This window comes from Lemur catta, chromosome 4, assembly GCF_020740605.2.
Source record: "Lemur catta isolate mLemCat1 chromosome 4, mLemCat1.pri, whole genome shotgun sequence".
Lineage (NCBI taxonomy): Eukaryota > Metazoa > Chordata > Mammalia > Primates > Lemuridae > Lemur > Lemur catta.
The window spans coordinates 31,370,067-31,393,605 of record NC_059131.1 but is presented as its reverse complement, the minus strand read 5'-3'; the positions used below and the strand labels follow the sequence as shown (position 1 = coordinate 31,393,605).

General features: G+C 45.9%; 2 protein-coding genes and 2 non-coding genes across 6 annotated transcripts in view; 1 reads left to right on the top strand and 3 right to left on the bottom strand.

Moving 5' to 3' along the window:
• Positions 1–21,878, bottom strand: part of MTA3 (metastasis associated 1 family member 3) — a 224,326-nt gene extending 202,448 nt beyond the window's left edge. Inside the window, exons 1-2 of one of the 2 annotated variants that reach the window (XM_045549481.1) lie at positions 21,372–21,878; positions 8,527–8,634 (exon numbers count right to left, since the gene is read on the bottom strand). In XM_045549481.1, coding sequence (XP_045405437.1) covers positions 8,527–8,634; positions 21,372–21,525 — 262 coding nt within the window. In that variant the 5' untranslated portion in view covers positions 21,526–21,878. The remainder of the gene's footprint in view (positions 1–8,526; positions 8,635–21,371) is intronic. The other variant, XM_045549482.1, reaches the window with a different exon arrangement.
• Positions 3,859–4,000, bottom strand: LOC123637527. The gene has a single exon (XR_006734900.1). It is a non-coding gene; the product is annotated as a U4 spliceosomal RNA (small nuclear RNA).
• LOC123637539 lies at positions 18,729–18,845 on the bottom strand. The gene has a single exon (XR_006734909.1). It is a non-coding gene; the product is annotated as a U5 spliceosomal RNA (small nuclear RNA).
• A 390-nt stretch (positions 21,879–22,268) lies between the features above and the next one.
• KCNG3 (potassium voltage-gated channel modifier subfamily G member 3) overlaps positions 22,269–23,539 on the top strand; it is a 42,433-nt gene continuing 41,162 nt past the window's right edge. Inside the window, exon 1 of one of the 2 annotated variants that reach the window (XM_045549478.1) lies at positions 22,269–23,533. In XM_045549478.1, coding sequence (XP_045405434.1) covers positions 22,869–23,533 — 665 coding nt within the window. In that variant the 5' untranslated portion in view covers positions 22,269–22,868. The remainder of the gene's footprint in view (positions 23,534–23,539) is intronic. The other variant, XM_045549479.1, reaches the window with a different exon arrangement.

Below are 23,539 nucleotides of genomic sequence, written 5' to 3'. Positions count from 1 at the left end.
AACATACATTTTCCTCTTCCTTCTTAAGTGGCACAACCCTGATTTTATTTAAGGCAGCAATTTAACGAGTTAAAAGGCATTTCCCATCCTCTCTTGAAGTCAGGTATACTATGTGACTAAGTTCTGGCCAATGAAATGCAAGAAGTATTGTATGGTGCTTCTGGGGAGTGTCCTTAAAAGGAAAAACGGGGTCTTTCTTCTTCCATGTTCACCTTTCTGCTGCCTGGAATGTGGGATTCTAATAGACCAATGACAGCTTCATTGTCATCCTAGACCTGGCTTCCTTCAGTCTTGCTGCTCTGCCTTCATTCACTCACGGTCTCAGGTCCAGGATGGCTGTTAGGAATCCATGCAGCATAGCTAGTTAGGTTCAGTGGCATATAATAGGCAAAGTCCAAAATAATAATAGTATAAGCAAGACAGAAGTTTATTTCTCTCAAAAAAATTTTTTTTCCTTAAGAGAGAAATAAAGTTCTGTCCTGTTTATGCTGCTGTTATTTGGGCTTTGTCTACTTTATGCAACTGAATCTAATCATCCAACAAGGAACCTAGGGTGGGCACCAGGGTGCACTGGAGGAGTGGATGATGGGGCCAGTTCTGGGCAGACTGTAGTGAAGGTTACTGCTCCAGGTGGACCCATTCCCACCTTCAGAATCCTCCTAAACACATTAGGGTGACATACTCCGTGTCAGTTACTTCTGAGAGGAGGAAGGGTAAGAAGGGTGTTTTTAACCTCTGCCTACTCATCCAAGGGCAAAACTTCAGGTTCCCTATGAAAAGGTTTCTACTTCTGTGTTTTCCCACCTGAGGAAATCCCTCTAGGGCCCAGACAGAATCTAGACCACCGTTGTTCAATAACGTGAACCATATATGCAATTTAAAATTTTCTAGCAGTCACAGTAAAAAAAGTAAAAAGAAATAGATGCAAATAATTTTAATGATATAGTTGCTTTAACTGAATATATACAAAATTTGATCATTTCAACATAATCTAATCCATATACATGGAGTCGTTATAACTGTATTGGACCTAATGTAATCAACGTAAAAATTACCAATGAGATGTTTTACTTCCTTTTTTGATTCCAAGTCTTTGAAATCTAGAGTGTATTTTATAGTTATGGTGCATCTCAATTTGGCGGCCACATTTCAGGTACTCAATAGCCCTATGTGGCCAGTGGCTACCATATGGGATAGAGCAGGCCCAGACTCTGCTGCTTGTCTCCCACCGAGTCAGTTAGTTCCATCATCCTGTCTTTGGTTATGATCCTTGAGAGGTTCTTGTCTCTCTGACTGACTTCTTTGGATTGATGCATTTTTTTGGAATGCTGTTAGAGGTTTCAGATCTTCGGTGCTCCCTGGTCCACATAGTACGGACCAGCCCTACTCCATGCTGTGCCTGGCCTTGATAATTCCGTTTGTCTGGGAGGGAAGTTCAGATGGGTGAACTTCATCAGGTGCTTCTCAAATACCCAGCTACTGGTTCATGTTGACTGTCTCACACCACTGCTACCCAATTGTCAAGCGCTAGGGTCTTGCAAAGGAAACAGAAAGCTTGGGAGGCAGAATCACCTGAGAAGTGAAATTATTCTTAGTGTCAATCATGTAGGAAACCAGTAAGTCTTTAGATTGGAAATAAAAACTAAGGTACAGGAAAAGGTAAGGTTCAGAAGCACTTTCTCTTTCTTGGTTCTCAGTTGCCCAAAGGGTAGGGGGCTGTCATACGGCCCTGGGCACCTAAGGACAGGTGAGGACTAGGAGCATGAGGGATCAAGACAAGGGGCTGGTGAAGTGCCCAATCCTTTGAGCTGGGGCAGTGGTCTTCAAACAGTGCCCCGTGAATTTCCCAGATTGTAGAGATCCTCTGGGGGCTGCCCAGAATAGGATGTAAGGGGAGCAAAGGGGAGGCCTAGAAGATCTCTGTGCCCTCCAAGCTCCCCCAACCCAAGCAGGGGGCCCCCTGTATCTATTTATACATTAAGATTCTGGGCCGGGCGTGGTGGCTCACGCCTGTAATCCTAGCACTCTGGGAGGCCGAGGCCGGAGGATTGCTTGAGCTCAGGAGTTCAAGACCAGCCTGAGCAAGAGTGAGACCCCCGACTCCCCTAAAAATAGAAAAATTAGCCGGGCATTGTGGTGCATGCCTATAGTTCCAGCTACTCCCTACTTGGGAGGCTGAGGCAGAAGGAATGCTGAGGCCAGGAGTTTGAGGTTGCAGTGAGCTATGATGACACCACTGCACTCTACCCAGGGCAACAAAACCAGACTCTGTCTCAGAAAAAAAAAAAAAAAAAGATTCTGCAAACTGTTTCATTTTGAAAATGACTCCACTGCTTAAAACAAAACAAAAAACTGAAAATGGCTGAAATCAATGAGGAAACAGATGTTCTGAGGAGGTAGGTAGGTGATTTTCCTAAGATCACACTTTAGCGGTAAAGCCAGGATTCCAATGACCAGATCTGTCTCCTACAGTTATGCTCTTTCACAAGAGAAATAGGTAATTTCCTTGACTCTCTGCAAGGACTTGTGCTTCCCAGAGTCATGAGACCAAGGAGGGATCTCATGCTACCTCATGGAAGGACAAATCTTACCATGTAATGAACAGAGGAGAGGAAGTCTTGGGACTCTTCAAAAGAATTCTGACATTTTTATTTACCAGGAAAGAGTACTTTTTTATGAAAAAGAAAAATTGTTTGAAATATGTGAGAGGACAGAGGTTTGAGTGCATGTCTTCCTGGGCTCTTCAAGCCTGTGTTATCTGTTTATCTGCAACAACCTGGAGGTCAAAAAGCCACAGGTCTTGAAGAGCTTATGGTTGCAAGACGGTGCCAGGACCACATCTAGCCTTTCTCCCTCTAAACTGAACATTAAAACACACTTTTGCTAGCCAGGCGCGGTGGCTCACACCTGTAATCCTAGCACTCTGGGAGGCCGAGGCGGGCGGATTGTTTGAGCTCAGGAGTTTGAGACCAGCCTGAGCAAGCGCGAGACCCAGTCTCTACTAAAAAATAGAAAGAAATTATATGGACAGCTAACCATATATATAGAAAAAATTAGCCGGGCATGGTGGCGCATGCCTGTAGTCCCAGCTACTCGGGAGGCTGAGGCAGTGGGATCGCTTAAGCCCAGGAGTTTGAGGTTGCTGTGAGCTAGGCTGATGCCACGGCACTCACTCTAGCCCGGGCAACAGAGTGAGACTCTGTCTCAAAAAAAAAAACCCCAAAAACCACACCTTTGCTCTAAAGAATGGAAGCAGGTTAGAAAGGGAGGGAGGGAGGGAGGAAGGAAAGAAGGAAGGGAAGGAGGGGGAGAGAAAGGGAAGGAGGGAGGAAGTAGGGAGGAATGAAGGAAATGACTAATAGGAGACATTATAGTCAGTGCTCCTACTACAGGTCCCTGTATGATCTGTCCACAGCTACCTCTCTGATCCCCTCTCCTAGGACTCTCCCACTGCTCCCTTTCCCTGCACGCCAGCCAAGCAGACCTCTTCAGTATTCCTCCAACACACCAAGCATGCTGCTGCCTCAGGGCCTTTGCACTCCTTCTCTCCTCTCCAGAAAGCCATACACACTACTCCTTCCCTTCATTGAGGTCTCTACTTAGTACAGAGGACTTCCTTGGCTTCTTCCTAAAAGAGCACCTCATCACCCTGACTCTCCTTGTTCTTTATAGCATCCATCAGCACCTAATGTATATTTACTTATAAAAAGTTATGATTAAACTTTACTTCATTGTTTTTAGGAGTACTGGTCAGGTATTTTGTAGAATGTCTATATCTACTTCTAATGTATCATCTCCTTTCTCTACTAGCATGTAAGCCCCAAATCTAGAGACTTCATTTTTTTTTTTTTAATCCAGTCCCCGTAGGGACCATCAAAAAATTGCCAATGCCAGCTATATTGCAAGTTGTCATGGCGGGGTACTGGGAAAAGTTTTCAATTAGCAATAATCGTGCCTCAAATAAACCTCATTGGCTATGATACTGCCACTGTGCAAAGCTCTACAGAGACTTCATCATTTTGTTCATTGCTATAATATATCCTCTGATAATACAACAGTGCCTAGAGCTAGAGCACAAAGCCATTTCTCAATAAATGTAGAATGGAAGGATGGATAAATAAACAAATTGTGGTCCTGACATATGGGGAGCTTAGAAACAAATTTCATCACAAGCCTTCTTCCAAGGTGCCCAGAGATGAGGGTGAATGCTGCTGCCCTCAGGGTGCCTATTGTTTGTCTGGGTCACCCTAAAGAGCACATTGAGTGTTGGCAGGGCCAATAGAAGTTTCAAGGAATGTGTTAATCATCTCAGCAGAACCCTGGAGGCCTCTGGAGAAACCTGAGACACAGGCAGGGCCATGAATCTTGGCCTCATCCAGAAGGGAAATTGACTGGCTGCAGGGGAAGGCAGCCACCCCTCCACTGGCCTTTCTCTGAGGCTGTGGCTGAGTGATGGAGCTCCTGGGTGTCAGAGTGGCATTATCGTTGGTTCTGGGTAATGACTTCTAGGTCTAGGTGGGGTTGCCTGGCTGTGGATTTCTTCAGGTGGTATTTGAAGTCCGTGGGTACTTTGGCTCCCAGGCAAGGTATAGATGTGGCAGTTCTTTCTCCGTGGCAAAGGAGAGGTTGAAACTGAAGTGCTGGAGGAATAAGACGTTGCACCTGCCACAACTCAACTCTCAAGAAAACCACAGGTGCCTCAGGCTTTGGTAATTCAACTATACAGTGATGGAGTGCAGTAGCGGAGTACTGAGTCTCTGCCAGGTTGGCCTTCAGGCCTGGAAGAGTAGCCTTACTGCAGGTGCCTTTATTTTGTGGATACCAGATAGTTTTGTTTTGTTTTTTCTCTTCTACCAGTGCCAAAATATAAGGTTTTAGGGCTTTAGTGCTTCTCAGATTCTGAGACAAAGCGGCACTACCCCAAGATTAGAGGCATCTGTCTTTAGTATGAATGTTGGACCAGGGTGTGTGAAGAGTTACACAGGGATGATGAGGGTCTTAAACTTCCCCAAAACAATGGTTGCAACCATTCTAGGTGAATGTGAGGCTCTTTTTCAGAAGGTCAATCAGGATGGTGTGGGAAAGGGAAGAATCAGACCAGGGAATTAGTCTACAAAACCTGTGTCTTTGATGGCTTGAAGAGTTTCCAACCTAGAACCATAGTCACCAGCATCCCGTGGTTGAGGATGTTCCCTAGAATGGCCACTTAGGCTGTGGCAACACAGTGTTTCCGTTTCTGGACAGGCTATGGTATTCACTGTGGGAAGAGAGGGTTTCTAAGAGAATCCCAAAATTCAATGGCTTAAAGCAGCAGTCCCCAACCTTTTAGGCACCAGGGACTGGCTTCATGGGAGACAATTTTCCAAGGGCCGTGGGGAGGGGTAGGTGGAGCCCAGGCAGTGATACAAGCAATGGGGAGCAGCTGTAAATACAGATGAAGCTACCTCCTGCTGTGTGTAAACCACCCCCCCCCCCGCCCCCGTCCCAACCAAGTTTCATGGAAGACAATTTTTTCCACAGACCAGGGTGGAGGGATAAAGGGGTGGCGGCAGAGCTCTATAGCGGGTCCCTAACAGGCCACGGACTGGTACCAGGGGTTGGGGACTGCAGGCTTAAAGAACAAAAAGCTGATTTCTCTCCCACATAGCATCTGAGATGAGGGTCTAGGTAACTTTGCTTTTTGAAGTCACTCAGCGGCCAGGTTCCTTCCTCTTGTGGCTTTTCCTTATTTTAACTCCCTGTTTGAGGCCATGCCATTGCCTGGTCCAGGTCTCAGCAGCAGGGAGGGAGAGAAAGATCCTGCAGAGGAGACATTGCTGACTTAAAGGCCTCAGTTCCCTGCTGTGCTTTTGCCATTGGTGAGAACTTAGTACCTGGCCACATCTTACCAAAAGACTGCCCAGGACATGCATCCCTGCCATATACCCTTCCTTACTCAAGAAGAAAAGGAGAATGGATTTGGGAAGCATCTAGCCATCCAACTCCATCGTGTTGATGAAGTCAGCCCACATTTAGAACTGTGAGGCCAAGTCCAAGGAGTATCGATTGAACTATAAACCCCTTTAGGATAAAGACTGATTAAAAATTCATCTTTGCATCCCAAAGTCCCCAGAACCTAGCACAATGACTACAGGTAAAAGGTGTTCAATAAATACATATTGAAGTCTGTGTTAAGATTCTTTTGGTTGCAAAAAAATAATATAGGGAGTTTAGTGGAGGCTCCTAAAATTAGAAAAAAAAGGAGCTTATTGAAATAAAAAAAAAGAGCTAAGTAATCGAGTCTAGGAAAGAATAAGAACTGCACAGCTATAGGGACCTCAAAAGCTAGAGTTCATGGACACTTTCTCTACGGCAATACTCTGGGTGCTGTTCCCTAAACCCTCAGGCTCTCTATTGATTCATTGATGCTCTATATTTACAGGCAGGAGAAAGCTGTTATCCCAGACCAGGCCAGCTGTCAACCCCAATCAAGCCAGGAGCAGTCAGCCCAAGCCAGGAGCAGTGAGGGAAAACACAGACAAGACCCCTGCATGCCACCCTAGTGTATTAGACCTGTTTCCAGAGAAGGGAAAGCTGTCATGTGAATTATTATCCAAATACCTGCTCACAGCCCTGTTGAGTAAGCCTTACAAGCCTCAGTTTGTTAGGTGCTGGAGCCCAGCAGGGAGATGCAGCAGCCAAAGAGTAGGACAGGCTGTTTAAAGTATAATAGCTAAGACTTGGAGGCAGTAGGTAGTTTTAGTCATGCTTTTTTTTTTTTTTTAAGAGACAGAGTCTTGCTCTGTTACCAGGCTGGAGTGCAGTGGCACGATCATAGCTCACTAAAGCCTTGAACTCCTGGACTTAAGTGATCTTCCTGAGTCAGCCTCCCATGTAGCTAGACTACAAGCACATGGCACCATAGCTGGCTAATTTAAAATTTTTTTGTAGAGATGGAGTCTTACTATGTTGTCCAGGCTGGTCTCAAATTCCTGGGCTCAAGTGATCCTCCCACCTTGGCCTCCTAAAGTACTAGAATTATAGATATGAGCCACCACACCCAGCCTATCATGCTGTTTGAAATGTGTCTAAGCTTGGTGCACACACTAGGTGGTGGTAATCTTGACAGTCACAGCTTGCTATTTTTGTGCATTATAACTTTCTCAGGAGGCTCTGGGAAGTACCTTGAGGACCCAATGAACCCCACCAATAGTGTGGGTCTGTGGTTGCTTCTGGAAACCCTGAACCTTTTGCCTTCACCTGGTGGTGCTTGGATGCTGGGGATGAGTAGAGGCTCAATCTAGTCTCACATTTCACCATGTCACCTTGGCCTCCTGATTTTCCCTAAGCCAGAAGCATCCCCACCCTCCAGGCCCCATTCCTGCCACAACTCTGTTAAGCAGTTTGCCTTCCAGAGGGGCTGATCACTACTTCCTGAATGTAGGTGCAAAGAACATTATTCCAGAGAAAGCTCCATATCAAGAGACACAACTCACCTGTCCCAACCCTCCCAGAGATCTACAGTGCTCTGACTATACCCTCGACACATGTTGGAGACAAAGATATCTACATTCTGCAGCAAGTAACCCCTTAGGATCCGATTGTGTGTCAAATTCAGGGAGGAAGAGTGGTTGTAACCACCATATTCTCTCAGTCTCCCCAGCTGGCTTTTGGATTAGGATGACTACTCAGGCTTCCTCCATCAAACAAATGCAAAGGTCAGGAAATTATCTATCTGCATTAGGACTTGGACAACTTGATTTGGCTGCCTTAGAAGGATTCAGGTGCAATTATCTGGCCACTAGCCAGCCTAGACTAGCTAGTCTGACATAGGGTTTACCACACTGGCTTGAATTAATGAGAAGGAAAGGGCTTTCTGCCTACATTTTTTTTTTTTTTTTTTTGAGACAGACTCTCACTCTGTTGCCCAGGCTAGAGTGCTGTGGTGTCAGCCTAGCTCACAGCAACCTCAAACTCCTGGGCTTAAGCAATCCTTCTGCCTCAGCCTCCCGAGTAGCTGGGACTACAGGCATGCACCACCATGCCCAGCTAATTTTTTCTATGTATTTTTAGTTGTTTGGCTAATTTCTTTCTATTTTTAGTAGAGATGGGGTCTCGCTCTTGCTCAGGCTGGTCTTGAACTCCTGACCTCCAGTGATCCTCCCGCCTCAGCCTCCCAGAGTGCTAGGATTACAGGTGTGAGCCACCGCGCCCGGCCCTTTCTGTCTACTCTTGAGATCCATTCTTCCCTTCTGTATGCCCCTGGGTCCATAGCCTTGTGTATAATGACATCTGGAATTCATGTGTGACATTGGGCTGCATACAGTTTGAGTTGCCCGTGAAGGTGGTACAAGGGTTTGGGAAGTGTATTAGTTATCTATTGCTGTGTAATAAATTACCCCAAAACTTAGTGACTTAAAACAACAGTTATTATCTCCATTTCTGTGGTTAGGAATCTGAGTGCAGCTTAGCTTGGTGTCTCTGGCTCACGAGGCTGCAGTCATCATTAGGCTGACTGGGGCAGGATCTGCCTCCAAGCTTACTCACGTGGCTGGTGGCAGGCCTCAGGTCCCCTCTGACTATTGGCCAGTGATGTCAGTTCCTTTTCTCTGTGGGCGTCTCTGTGAATCAGCTCACACGTGGCAGCTGGCTTCCCTTAGAGTGAGCAAACAAGAGAGAACAGAGACTACTAAGATGGAAGCCATGGTCTTTTGTCACCTAATCCTGGAAGTGACATCGAATCACTTTTGCTGTATTTTACTCATTAGAAGTGAGTGAAAGTGAGTCACTAGGCCCAGTCCACACTCAAGCAGAGGGGATTACACAAGAAGTCACTGAGGGTCACCTTACAGGCTGCCTACTACCACAGATGTCCCAGAGATGTGATGCCAACATGCCAACAAGGGATTTGTCTTTGGTTTGTTAGTTCTAAGAGATGCCAGGAGAGGGGAAAGAGATATTTGTCAAAGTAAGGAGTTAAGGCCAGAGGTAGGGAGTTGGGATGTCAGGGTGGAGAGGCCAGGCAGAAAAGGAGCCGAAGAATGAGTGAGAGCCAATAACGAATGGCCTGAGACAGAAAAAGGTACAAAGGATCCAGATAGGGGGCTGAGGAACCAGTCCTGGGAAACCTGCTCAGAACACCTAATTGCTCCCTTGCTTGTGGGGCAGCATCTTGAGGCACGAGCTGGGCAGAGCAGGTGCAGGTGGGTGGCGGTACAGTTAAACAAGATAGGGGATACAGAGGGCCATGGATCTGCGCTGGGACAAGCTGATTTTGTGGTGCCTTTGGAATGTCCAGATGGAAATGTCTGCCTGGCAACTGAAAAACGATGGAGGATCTAAGAAGGATCTACAGGTACACAGTTGGGAAGACAAATACAGACTTCAGCGCAGAGGCAGGAGCAGGATCATCAGGGTAGACTTTATTTTTAGAACAGTTAGATTTAAAGAAAAATTGAGAAGGTAGTACAGAGAATTCCCATATATCACACACTCAGTTTTCCCCTATTATTAATAACTTATATTAGGATGATACATTTGTTACAATTAACAAACCAATATTAATATACTGTTATTGACAAAAGTCTATAGTTTATTGAGATTTCCTTCGTTTTTAAACCCAAGGAACATTTTCCTGTTCCAGGGTACCATATTACCTTTAGTTGTCATGTCTCCTTAAGCTCCCCTTGGCTGTAACAGTTTCTCAGACTTGCCTTGTGCTTTTTTTGTTTGTTTGTTTTAGAGATGGGGTCTTGTTATGTTGCTCAGGCTGGTCTCAAACTACTGGGCTCAAGCGATCCTCCTACCGTAGCCTCCCAAGTAGCTGGGACTACACATGTGCCAAGTATGTTGTAGAATGTCCCTCTCTTGGGATTTGTTTGATGTTTTTCTCCTAGTTAGACTGGGGTTATTGGTTTTGAGGAAGAAGACCACAGAGGTAGAGTGCCATTCTCATCACATCATATCAAGGGCTACATGCTGTCAACACGACTTATCATTGGTGAGGATGGCCTTGATCACCTGGCTGAAGTAGTTTACCAGGTTTTTCCTCTGTATAGTTACTCTCTTTTTTCCACCTTTCTATATCGTGTTCTTTGGAAGGAAGTCACTGTAAGGAACCTACACTTAAGGAGTGGGGAGTTATGCTCCAACTTCATGAGGGTGGAATACCCACATCAATTATTTAGAATTATTTTGTATGGGAGATTTGTGTTTTCTTCCCATTTATTTATTCAATCATTTTTTTATATAAGTATAGACTCCTGGATATTTATTTTATACTTTGGGTTATAACACAATACTACTTTGTTCCTCAAATTGTTTTATCTTTGGCTCTTGGAAGCTCTTTCAGTTGGTTCCTCTGTGTCTTTGACAAACCCCAATCATTGTTTTGTTTGTTTGTTTTAGCACTTGTTTACTTTCCAGAACTATAAGATACTCCAGGTTCATCTGCTATATTTCCTCCCTCAGTCCTAGAATCGGTTATTTCTAAGAGGAGCCCTCAGTTCCTTTTATTGTAGGATGGTATTAAAACCAAAATGTGGGTGCTAAGTGTGCTCGACTCAACTGTATTTTTGTCCTTAGTTCTTTCCTGACCTAAGGTAATCTGTACTGTGCTTTTGCATAGGCCTACTTTTGTTTCTGTTTTGGCTTTCTAATTTCTTTGCATACTTTGATTGTCATTCTCTGCTTTGCTTTCTCTCTACATTAAAGCTACGTAAACAGGAATTGGCTGAACTGATGTCCATGAGTTACCACCAGTAGATTCCTCGATCGTATTTTACAGTTTCGAGTCCAGACTTAAGCTTCTGCAGCCATTTCCTTCTTTCCTAAAATAAGGGTGTTGACATTTTGTAAAATAAAACTCTAACATTTGCCTTGAGTTTGTGAGGCTGTAAATAAACATTAGAATTCTGCAAAACCATTGTTGGGGAAGGAGAGAGGGCATCATCTGAACACCTAGGGAACTGAGTTGGGTTGGGACCCTCAATCAGAAAAGGTTTCATGAAGATACGTCCATTTTCTGTGCTTAATAAAAGCCTGGATCCAAGGAAGAGGGAGCAGAATTTCTGGTGCTTTTTATAATTTATCTCTATTCCTGCCACTCTAAAACCCATGTGGCCAAAAATCTCTCTTCCTTTAGTTTAACAAACACAGACTGAGCTTTAACAGAGTTTTTAAAATAAACGCAGGCATACACATACAAAGGAAAATATAAAAGCATAGATTTTTTTTTTACAAATGGCATAGAAATGGTGAGCTAACTTGTGTGACAAGAGCACAGCTTTCTCATCCTAAGATAACTATGATTTGCCTCGTTTTCGTATTTCAGACCTGGGATTCTTGAAGCACTAATATCGGTTTCTCAACCTGAGGTGGACGCAGAGGGGCCAACATTAGTTGGTCTCATGGAAATATGAATGTCCCTGTTTGCCTCTCAGACCTAGGCCTGCCTGAGATGCCCAGCTATCCTGGCCCATCCTTGTTCCTCACAGGTACTCCCTCATTCCCAGCTCATTGACTTCCAGCACTCATCCTCTGGGCTTCAGGTTAGTTGGGACTAATTTCCAAATGCCCTTTTGGTGTTCCCCCCTCTCTTTTAGAAAACTTCTACCCTTTTCTCTGTCCTATGTAGCTAGCCAAAGACTACTTTTTTTTTTTTTTTTTTTTTTGAGACAGACTCTCACTCTGTTGCCCGGGCTAGAGTGCCATGGCGTCAGCCTAGCTCACAGCAACCTCAAACTCCTGGGCTCAAGCAAATCCTTCTGGCTCAGCCTCCTGAGTAGCTGGGACTACAGGTATGCACCACCATACCAGGCTAATTTTTTCTATATATTTTTAGTTGTTTGGCTAATTTCTTTCTATTTTTAGTAGAGACAGGGTCTCGCTTTTGCTCAGGCTGGTCTTGAACTCCTGAGCTCAAACGATCTGCCCGCCTCGGCCTCCAAGAGTGCTAGGATCACAGGAGTGAGCCACTGTGCCTGGCCAATAGTTGTATATCTTTATAGGGGACATGGGCTTGAGCGATCCTCCTGCCTCAGCCTCTCGAGCAGCTGGGACTACAGGTGTGTGCCACTATGCCCTGCTAATTTTTTCTATTTTTTGTAGAGATGGGGTCCCGCTCTTCCTCAGGCTGGTCTCAAACTCCTGACCTAATGAGATTGTCCTGTCATGGCCTCCCAGAATGTTAGGATTATAGGCATGAGCCACCTCATCCAGCCCAAAGACTACTGAGGGTAGTGATAAGCCTGGTTATACCCTTCCATGGGGCTGAGTTTCTTGCCAGGTTTGTTATTTTTTAAAATTTAATTTAATATTTCTTTATTTAGAGACAGGGGTCTCACTGTGTTGCCCAGGCTGGCCTTGAACTCCTAAGATCAAGCTATCCTCCCACCTCTGCATCCAGAGTAGTTGGGACTACAAAGCCACCAGGCCTGGAGCTTGCTAGAGTTTAGTGACGTCTCACCATTGGCCAGGGGGCCTCTAGAGGCCGCTGCCTTCTTAACTTGGAGTCTATCCCTTCTCCTGGGTGAGGTCATTTGCCTTTCTGCCCAACGCCTCCTAGTGGCCCTCTAAGGAAGGTTCTTTTTTTAGTTCCTGAGATGTTCACTTCTAAGGACATTTGTCAAACTGCGAAGATTGACCTACCCAAGCTCAATGAGTGCCAAATCCTTTCTCAGTCAAATTCTGAACAGGGGCCAGGTATCCCAAATAATTCTCATTTTATTCCTTACTCTCCCTCCAATCCCAATTGGTTTTGCAATACAAACCATTACGAGTTAACATCCAAAAAGTACCTTGAAAGCCCATGTAACAATGGGCTTTCCAAGGCAAAGATGAAACAGGGGTGTCCACTATAGAGGAAACTGGAAGCACCAGCCTCTCCTATGCCTAGTGGATTATTTTGTAAGTTAGGAGAAGTAAGGGCAGCATGAACATTCTTCTAGTGGACGCCATGGTGACTGATTTCAATGAAGTGGTGATGTTACTTGTAGACCTTACATTTTCACAGTCTGGGAGAATTGCTGGTTTGGTTGGCACCACTAAAATTGGAGTTTTCTTAAGGGTCCTATAAGTAAGGGGATGTCTCAGTAACGTTTAATCTACATAGAATATAAATACTATAGTTGGTTACTAGGGTGAAGGCACAAACAACTAGAAATTGAAAGTCTTGGCTAATGCTGATTCAAAGAAAATTGTATATACAATTTCTTTCTTTCTTTCTTTCTTTTTTTTTTTTTTTGAGACAGACTCACACTCTACTGCCTAGGCTAGAGTGCAGTGGCATCATCATAGCTCACTACAGCCTCAAACTCCTGGGCTCAAGCAATCCTCCTGCCTCTGCCTCCGGAGTAGCTGAGACTATAGGCATGTACGACCACACCCAGCTAATTTTTCTATTTCTTGTAGAGACAGGGTCTCCCTCTTGCTCAGGCTGGTCTCAAACTGCTGAGCTCATGCAGTCCTCCCACCTTGGTCTCCCAGAGTGTTAGGATTACAGGAGTGAGCCACTGCTCCTGTCCTATATATATAACACAATTTCTCCCTTTCCATAAGGATCTGTTGCTATTGAGATAGACCACTGGTACAGTCATTGAGTGTTTGCTAATCCCCTGACACTGTCTAAGTTAAATACACACTGTATCTAGAGGAGAGAATGCCTTGGCATCATTAAAGAAAACTTGGTAAGCCTATTTTCTTCTTTCTTCGGAGATTTACACTGACATCTGCTCTAATTGTTCTTGCAGTTTCATCCATCACAATAGAAGCTAGAGAAAGGGTATAAAAAGCTTCTGAGTGTCCTTTGCTACAAAGATTTTTGTTTGTGATTGCTTTTCTCTGGAAAGGAAAAATTCTACTTGGAAGATTAAAGTATTAGCAAACGTTAGGCAGAGGGCAAGTCTCCTGCCGCTGGGGATAGGAACTGTTGTTGCTCAGCCACAGGGCTGCATGGAGTTAGGGCCCTGAAAAAGGAAACATGAAAAACTGGGAAAGCTATAGCAGGCACTCGTTTAATCATTTTTTGCTGAGCCATAGGCTCTGTTCTCAGACTCAGGCCCAAGACAGGCTTACACCAAGCTAATTGCAGGTTCTCCAAACCACCTTAAAAACTGCCAGTCTTCCAGATTGCCATACCTCTCAGCGTTCCATTAAGCATATTATTTTTTTGCTAACCTGTGAGAACATGTGTCTCAGAGTAAACTGAGGCAAATGCCTGAGGTTTTATGACATAGAAGGGGAATGGGATCACACACACCAGAATGGATTATTCTATCTCCATTTAAGAACTGCAGGAAAAATAGTATTTGAAATCCTGCAACTAGGAGAAAAATGCAACTGCTGTTGAAGAGTATATTAATTATTAAGTGTGGAGCCAATGCTATTTTGGTTGCATCTACAATGAGAAGATCATTTCCAGGAATGCCATAAACTTCGCCTCAGTCAACCCCAGCCCCAATCTTTGCTCTAAGGCAGAAACAGCAGTACTGGGCATAGGGGGAGGAGGGCTGGGATGTGGGGCCGGGATATAGATTGTTAGAGGGACAGAGAGTAGAAACAGCAGGTGTTTTTGAAAGCTGACTCCTAAACTAGTTAATTTTGGTTCATTAATGTTAGTAAAGGCAGCTCTTTGCAGAATGGATAGAACACAGTGGGAACTTTCACTCATTTTGAAAATGTCTTTGATTTTTCTCCTGAGCAGAATCCTCACTCAGCTGTTTGACTGTATGATGTGACAAGGGGCAGAGTAGGAGCATCTCCCTCTCTCTGCCTGGCTCTCCCACTTCCTTCCTGTCTGGCCTCAAGGTCCGCTTTGCTGAAAGCTTCTCTCCCTGATCTTGAGCACGCAGTCAGGCAGTTGGGTCTCAGAGATGTCAATCTACCACCAGAGCAACAGCCTCCTAATTTTTTCCCCATATTTCCTATATAGTTCCTGAGCCAAGACACTATAGAACCTCCTGAATCCACATCCAATCCTTTCTGGATAGTTCTCTCTCTGTTTTTTTTTTTTTTTGTAGCAGCTATACTGAGATACAATTCACAATTCACCCATTAGAAGCGTTCAACTCAATGGTGGACAGCTCTTCTTTCCTTGCACTTCCTGGTCTACTTCCACAATGTCTCCTTCCTCCAGGGACAGAATGGGTAAATGAGGGGACATAGACACAACCGGAGTTGATCCCAAGAACTTTTCTGACTAGAGCACCTGCTAGGTAAGGAATAATAGGGGTGCTCACTGACCCAGGCTTGGGGCCTGCTAAATAACGCCTTCTGCAGCGCAAGCTGGCTGACACTGCAGGTATGGGGGAAAGCAGTGCCAAGATCTTCCCCACCAGTACGCCAACCATTTAACAAAACTGAAGTGGTTTTTCAGAAAGAGCCTGGATTTCCTGAGTTGGTCAATCCCAGCCTTACTATATAGTGTATACACGAATACTGCCAATCCAGCACTCAGAGAATAGTATTTAAATCAACAGTAATATAATACTGGATTTGTAGGGTATAAAAAAATAAAGGAGGAAAAATAAGTAAATCAACAGTAATAGCCATTTATTCCCTCACTTGACAGATAGTTATTGAGCTTCAATCAAGGAGCCAGGCACTGTTCTAGGAGCTGGAGGAGCTGGGGGTATTGGTGGGGCCCTGCTCTCAAAGGAAGTGAGCAGAGACTGGTGGGGAGACAGAGGATAAATAAGTAACAGGTGAGTGAGCAAAATGATTTTTGTTTTAAAAATAGACTTTCTTTTTTAGAGCAGTCTTAGGTCAGCAGCAAAACTGAGAGGAAGGTACAGAGATAGACTATATATTATATACTCCCTGTCCTCCTCCTGCAGAGCCTCCCCATAACTAACATCCACCACCAGAGCGGTACATTTCTTACCGACTATGAACCTGCACTGACATGTCATAATCACCCAGAGTCCACAGTTCATGTGAGGGTTCACTCTTGTTGGAGATTCCACGGGTTTGGACAAGTCAGATTTTTTAGTAGGGATAAGGGGATGAAAAAAAGAGGTTGTTATGCTAGAATGGGTGGCTGGCTGGGGAAAGCCTCTCTGAGGAAGTGACATTTGAATTGAGACTTGACTGACAGGAAGGAATCAGAGACATAATGCTCTGGGACAGAGTGTTCCAGGCGGAGGAAGCAGCAAGTGCCAAGGCCCCAGGTGTACCCAAGCAGAGGAGGAATGCAGGACCCAGTGTCCCGGGCCTGAGGAAAAAGAGGTAATCTGATAGGAAGATATGTGCTGAGATTTTTTTTTGAAACTAGTTTTTTACAAATTGAAAACAAAATCTTTGCACACAGTTAAAAGGAAAAAAAAAAGACAAAAGGTTTACAATAACCAATAACAAGTAGGTCTCATATCTATCCTAACCTTCCCAGTCCCTCAACCATGAAACAACCACCCATAGTATTTTATGTATCCTTTCAGAAACCTTATCATCTGTCTCTCTATTTTCAGGTCCAATCTGACGAAGTAACTGCTGACATTCGAAAATAAGCTTAATGGAGTTCTAAGGTCTTAAAATTTTATTTTCACTTTTTTTATTATGAACAATTTCAAATATATACAAAAGTGGAGAGATTAATTTAATGTACTCCCATTGCCAAGCTTCAACAACTATCAACTTGCAGCCAATCTTGTTTCATCTCTATCTCTACTGACTCACCCTTGCCCTTGATTATTTTGAAGCAAACAACTGACATCATACCATCTCATCCTTAAACATTTCAGGATATGAAAGTGACTTTTGGAAGATTAATTATCTTGTATAATGACCCACATTCTAGATTTGTTTGATTGCTTCTTCTGGTATCACCTAACTTGTTCCTTCCTCCCCAGGGATGATTGATGCTTGGTAGACAGGAGAGTTGCTGGTGGGCCAGCATGGGAGGCAAGAGAGCCTTCTCAGTCTTTGGGTTTCAGTACTGGGTCCAGCACTCACTAGCTAGCTGAGGGATCTTGGGCAAGTCATCTAATCTCTTGAAGCCTGATTTCCTCATCTGCAAAATGAGGGTGATAACAAGAGGGTCCTTGTGGGCTGCTGAGTGCACAATGCCACCTAGAAGGTCTCAGTCATTGTACAGAGCAAGGGACATGGAGTGGTGGTGGAGAGAAGGAACATTCCAGTCCAACAGAGGAGCATGGCGGGAGTGAAGTTTGGGTGAAGATGAAGAAGAGGAGGTGTTCTGAAATGGCACCAAACCTCTCAAAGCTGGACATTTAAGGAAGAGAGTGTTCCTTTTGCTTGAATAAGAGCATAATGTATCCTAGAGCAGAGAAAAAGGTAAGGACATTGGTGCAAGATGAGGGTGACATGTCCTTCTGGTGACTTCTCACCTTTTAAGAATGTGGTCCATGGGGTGGGATGGTTCTGAGGGCCATTTAGTTAATGAAGCCATAGCATTAGGACTTAGGAGTGGCTTGCCTGGCAGTGCAATAATGGCCACTATGCCATATGTAGGGAATCAGAATATGCCACCCCCAAATATGCCACTTTATCAGGAGGATTATTTTGAGCTGAAGGCAATTGAGAAGAATCAGACACAAGAAAAATTCCGTGCCCTTTCCCTCTCTACCAGGAAGGGCAGGAAGATTCTTAGTCACTGGAGACACTGCACCCTCATCAGCCCAGCGATGGCACCAGAGGAATCTGCATTAACATACCTCACTGAAAAACAATCCTTATCTTCCATTAGTTTCCCCCATATATTTACCTTTCCATAGTTTGCCACCTCCAAAAGCCAAAATTCCTTTTTCTTTGTCTTGTTACTTCTCCACAAATGTATTGTTCTTTGTTAAGATGCTATATAAATATATAAACCTCAAGTTCTAACCACCCTTTGATTTTCTCCTGGGTCGGGTGCTGTGCTGTACTTCTAATAAATTGTGTTTTTCTCCCATTTATCTGTCTTTTGTCAGTCTAATTTGCAGGATGAAAGGCTAGAACCTAGGAGGGTATAAGAAAAAGTTTTTTCCCCCTCTGCTATACATATTTCCTGCCTCAGCCTTAGACATTTGAGAGCTCGTACTTTTTTCCTTGTATCTCTCTTTTTTAAGAAATCACTTTACTGAGGTAGGATTGACATACAAAAGGCTGTAAATAACTCATGTGTATGATTTGATGAGTTTGGAGATAAGTATACACCCATGAAACCATCATCAAAGCTATGCCATAAACTTTTATATCACCTCCAAAAGTTTTCTCCTGCCATTTTTATTTATGGTGATGTTGGTAATGATAAGAACACTTAAGATGTAAATATTTATTATTATTTTTTTGAGACAGTTGTCTTGTTCTGTTGCTCGGCTAGAATGCAGTGGCATCATCACAGCTCACTGCAACCTCAAATTCCAGGGCTCAAGGGATCCTCCTGCCTCAGCTTCCCAAGTAGCTCCCAGCTAATTTTTTTTGTAGAGACGAGGTCTCATTTTGTTGCTCAGGCTGATCTCGAACTCCTGGCCTCAAATGATCCTCTCACCTTGGCCTCCCAAAGTGCTGGGATGGTGTGAGCCACTGTACTTGGCCCTACTTAAATTTTTAAGTAGACAATACAGTATTATTGAATATAGGCACTGTATTGCACAGCAGAGCTCTAGGACTTATTCTGCTTGTATAATTGAAACTTTGTATCTTTTGTCTAATATCTCCCCATATTAGACCTCTTCAGTCATGAGTAGTATCTGGACTTGGGGATAACCTCATAGTCCTATTGAAAGTCATGGTGCTTTTAAAAGTCTTTTTAAAGCCCTGCCTAAGCAAGGCCTCAAAAAATTTGGTTACCGATTCACAGTTGTTGCTCTCCATGGAAACCTTTAGTAAAAGGCGCAAGATTTATGCATTCTGAAGAGAAACCAGAGCATGAACGTTATAGCTTTATCTTCTACAGGGGTAACTGTGCATAGTGGGCTAAGTCATTAGTCTTTCATTTATATAAAATTAGAGAAGTTGGAAAGCGACATTTCTATTCAAAAAGCCGACTTTTTAGAACACCAACTGATTTTGCAGTGGCTGAGAAATAAACTGATGTAAACACAAACACTGAAAATATGAATTAACAGCAGAGCAAGGGCTTTTTAAAGCAGACAGAGTTTATAAGTAAGTTGCATGGAACAGTAGTGCTCATGGGGCATTTCAATTTCTAAAGCTCAGGGCAGGCAGGGTGTTCAGAGTCCCTGAACATATCCAGTTATGCAATGCAAAGTGCTGGAGGAACCTGTATTCAACCCAGAGTTGGCAGTGTAAGGGCTACAACTTTTCACTGAATTTTTTATGTTTCAGGTTACTTTGTTGTTGGTCACATTTTTAGAGACATCAATTCACTTATCCATCATTTATTTATTTATTATAGAATCGAGGAATGACTATGGCCTATTTGGGCTAACAGAAGCACACATGAAGTGAGATTTTTCCAGCATCATGCACTGAGCTATATACCACACTCACATCATCTCACTGAATCCTTACATCATCGATTTGATGTGGGTATCATTATCTTCATTCAGGCTTAAATAAGTTGGGGAACTTACTCCAGGTCACTTAGCAAATAAGTTGTACAGCCAGGATTTGAATCTAAGGAGGGCCCTCATAGCCAGTTGGTACATTATTATATGGACATTTGTAATTCTGTAGATCTATATAGTCCTTTTAGGTTTTTAAACTGGGGAATGCCTTGATGAAATGGATTGAAGGCAGAGCTGTCTGGTAGCATTATACAGGATTCACAGAGATAGGAAAAACTGGAGTGCAGAGAGATAGGGTAGAAGGTTGTGGCAGCAATCCAGGCACTAGAGATGAGTGACCAGAGGTTGGAACTAGAAAACCTGGTGCTAGCCTTGTTTCTGCCATGTTGCTGCTGCTGGGGAACCTCAGGCAAGTTACAGCCACATCCCTGAAGCTTTGTTACTCCTCTCTAAAATGAGTTGACAAATTGAGACTAGAAAACCTTTCAAACTCCAAAATTGTGCCTGATGCCTTTAAATTTTAATGCATTCTCAAGATTTAGATATGAAGACCCTAAATATCATCCTGAATCCGGAAGAGAATTCAGACGTAATAATGCTCAACAGCGTCTTCTTCTCAAAGTACAAAGGAATAGAATTGGCTTTGCTTTCTAAACTAGATCATATTGAGACAAGCCAATCATTTTTGCATCATACTGTTTTCTTTGTTTAAGAAAATGATTTGGATATTGCTACTGCAGCAGTAGTTGATGATATTAAAATCAAATAAGAATATTACTCTTGAAACAAATGAAATGATTTAAACCTCTCTCTCTAAGAAATCTTATGAAAATATACCTAGGAGGCACACATTATGTTGTCATCAAATTAATTTGTTTCCTAAGCTCAAATTTAATTTAAAATGAGATATTTCTTCAACTGGTTCAATCAAAAGACTGTAAAGTGATTTTAGATAGACACAGGAAATACAGGATAATAATACTGGTACAAATAATGGGCAAAATAGTTTTGCCTTCTGTTGCTTGTGATACTTCCAGAAACTATTTTTAATGACTTCCTGATGAATGGGCTCAGGTTCATCTCTCGCTCACATCTGCAAACTTTTCTCCATCCTCATGCCTTATAACAAATCCATCTCCAAGACTCCTGTGTTCTTGGTCTCAGCGCTTCTCAGGAGTGATCCATTCTCATCCTTACAGACATGGGGTTAGGGTTTCTCCTTAGCATGACCTACGGGGCAAAGGCATCTTCTGGAAATAAAGCTTTCATCAAGCCAGTTCTGTTATTAAAACCTTCAGGGATCCAATGCTTCTACGATGAAATCTGAACACCACAGTTGAGGTCCCCACTGCTTCAGCCTGGCAGATGCATTAGCTTTCTTTACAGACTTTAATCCTCCAGATCTGAGAATTGGCTACTTGGAATGCTTTGCCTTTTTTCTCTACCAACTCGTGGCCATCACCTCTTTCAAGTCTGTCTTGAAATTCACTTCCTTCCGGATGTTTTCCTTGTTTAGTAGCTACTTAGCAAATATACAACTCCTGTTTTTGAGCTTTTAATCACATTAAGTGCTTTTAAGATAAATTATCCAAGTCTGGGGATAAACAATTTACAGAGATTTTTATTTTTTAAGAAACCACCCAGGGTGATTTTACTTTGTGTGAGAGAGCACTCCAATTCTTAGCTGTCTGCCTTTTCACTGTCCCATCTACACTACAACCACAGCAAAATAACTCTTTATGGTGACCTCTAGCGGGCACGAGACAATCCTACAAAATTTTGAAAAGTAGAGGGCAAAGTAAAATCCCTCCCAGTAACCAGCCAGGCTACTCTGCTGTCAGACGGCCGCATCTCACCCCACCCCAGCCTTTTTTTTTTTTTTCCAGTATTTGTTTTGCATCTAACGCAGTATGCCTTACAACTCACCTGCTTCGCTTCTGGCGGGCTGGGCTGCAGGTGTCGGATGCCGTGTGAATTGCTCTAGCAGTTTAAAATAATCCCTGCCAGGTGGAACCCACTCCCTGGGCATCGGCAAGAGCGCTGGGTAGTTCGCTCTGCGGAGACTTAAGCGTCTCTTCATGCTCCCAAAGCCGGTGCTGCAGCCAGGTCCGGTGTATGGGGGAAATCAAGACATTTTGAAAAGCGGGGTGCAAACGAAGGCAACCAGAAATTCTATTTTTGCCAGTGGTAAGGCGAGTCTCCTCAGACTTTCCCCCCCACTCTATGGGAAGAGTCACGCGAGGGTCCAGGCGCGCGGCGCTACACGTAGGCGCCCCCTCAGGACCGGAGCCCCAGAACGCGGGGGCCGGGGTGTGTGGCCGCCTTCGGAGCACGCGGTACGTGGGTCGCCCCGCGCGGGGAGAGGAAGAGCAAAGTCGCCAGCAAAAGCAGTGGCTGGGATGCCTTCTCTGAGAAATCCTTTAGAGCGGTCTCAGAAACCGAGCTGGGCTCTGCAGAGTTTCTGGAAAAAGCTCTCCAAACGCCGTCTGTCCCCGCCCTCAAACCCCGCACCCGTCCTCGCAGGGCTTTTAACAAGGGCTGTTAAGAGGGCCTCCGGGGCTGTCCAAGTCATCCCGATGGCCCTGGGTGGGACGCAGGAGCAGGCATCCCGGCCGCGGGGCTTAGCTCCCCGCTCCACCCGGGGCTCCCCACTCCTCGCTTCTCCGGCCGGCGGACCCCTCCCGGCCACCGAGGGCGGGAGCAGAGGGGGGACGGCGTCACGAGGCGGGGGAGCCCGAGGTCCAGGGCGGGGCGCCGGGGAATCCCAGCCCGAGCGAGTCGGGGAGGTGCGGGTGCGGGCGCGGGCGGGGAGAGGAGGGCGGTGCGCAGGGGGAGGTGAGCGGAGCCGAGCGGAGCCTGCAGGCGAGGAGGAGGACGGCGAGAGAGGCCCCGCCCCCGCCTCTCTGAGCCGGCTCCTCACCGCCTCCGAACCCGCTCACTTTGCCTCTTGCCTCTGGACGGCGGCGGGCGGCTGCCGGATCCGCGGCCGGAGGGAGCGCGGGAGACGGGGAGACATCCCGCACCGGCGCCTCCTCTTGGCGCCTGCACCCCCTCAAGGGGTCGGCGCCGACGCCTTGGAGAGGGCGCCCCGGCCTCGGAGGGGGCATCCCCCGGACGCGAGGGGCGGCGGCGCGGACACAGCCTCGTTCCCTGCCAGTGGGGAGCAGCGCTGGCGCCGAAGGGGACTCCCCAGCCACCTGCAGGTACCGCCGCGCGGAGGGCGCGTCGCTACCAGCGACGCGGGGCTGCTGAAGAGGCTAGAGCCGAAGGGCTCCCGGGCCAGCGAAGGGCAGGAGCGGAGTCCCCAGGGAGAGCGGGCTCCGACGGCGCGCTCCCCCGTCGGCCGAAGGCAGGCAGGCCCTGCGTGGCGGCCGGGGGCCGGCGGCGGGGCCCTCGGGCCGAGGGGCCCCGGGTTGCCTAGCCATGACCTTCGGGCGCAGCGGGGCGGCCTCGGTGGTGCTGAATGTGGGCGGCGCCCGGTACTCCCTGTCCCGGGAGCTGCTGAAGGACTTCCCGCTGCGCCGCGTGAGCCGGCTGCACGGCTGCCGCTCGGAGCGCGACGTGCTCGAGGTGTGCGACGACTACGACCGGGAGCGAAACGAGTACTTCTTCGACCGGCACTCGGAGGCCTTCGGCTTCATCCTGCTCTACGTGCGCGGCCACGGCAAGCTGCGCTTCGCGCCGCGGATGTGCGAGCTCTCCTTCTACAACGAGATGATCTATTGGGGCCTGGAGGGCGCGCACCTCGAGTACTGCTGCCAGCGCCGCCTCGACGACCGCATGTCCGACACCTACACCTTCTACTCGGCGGACGAGCCGGGCGTGCTGGGCCGCGACGAGGCGCGACCTGGCGGGGCTGAGGCAGCTCCCTCCAGGCGCTGGCTGGAGCGCATGCGGCGGACCTTCGAAGAGCCCACGTCGTCGCTGGCCGCGCAGATCCTGGCCAGCGTGTCGGTGGTGTTCGTGATAGTGTCCATGGTGGTGCTGTGCGCCAGCACGCTGCCCGACTGGCGCGCGGCGGCCGCGGACAACCGCAGCCTGGATGACCGGAGCAGGTACTCCGCCGTCCCTGGGAGGGAGCCCTCCGGGTAGGA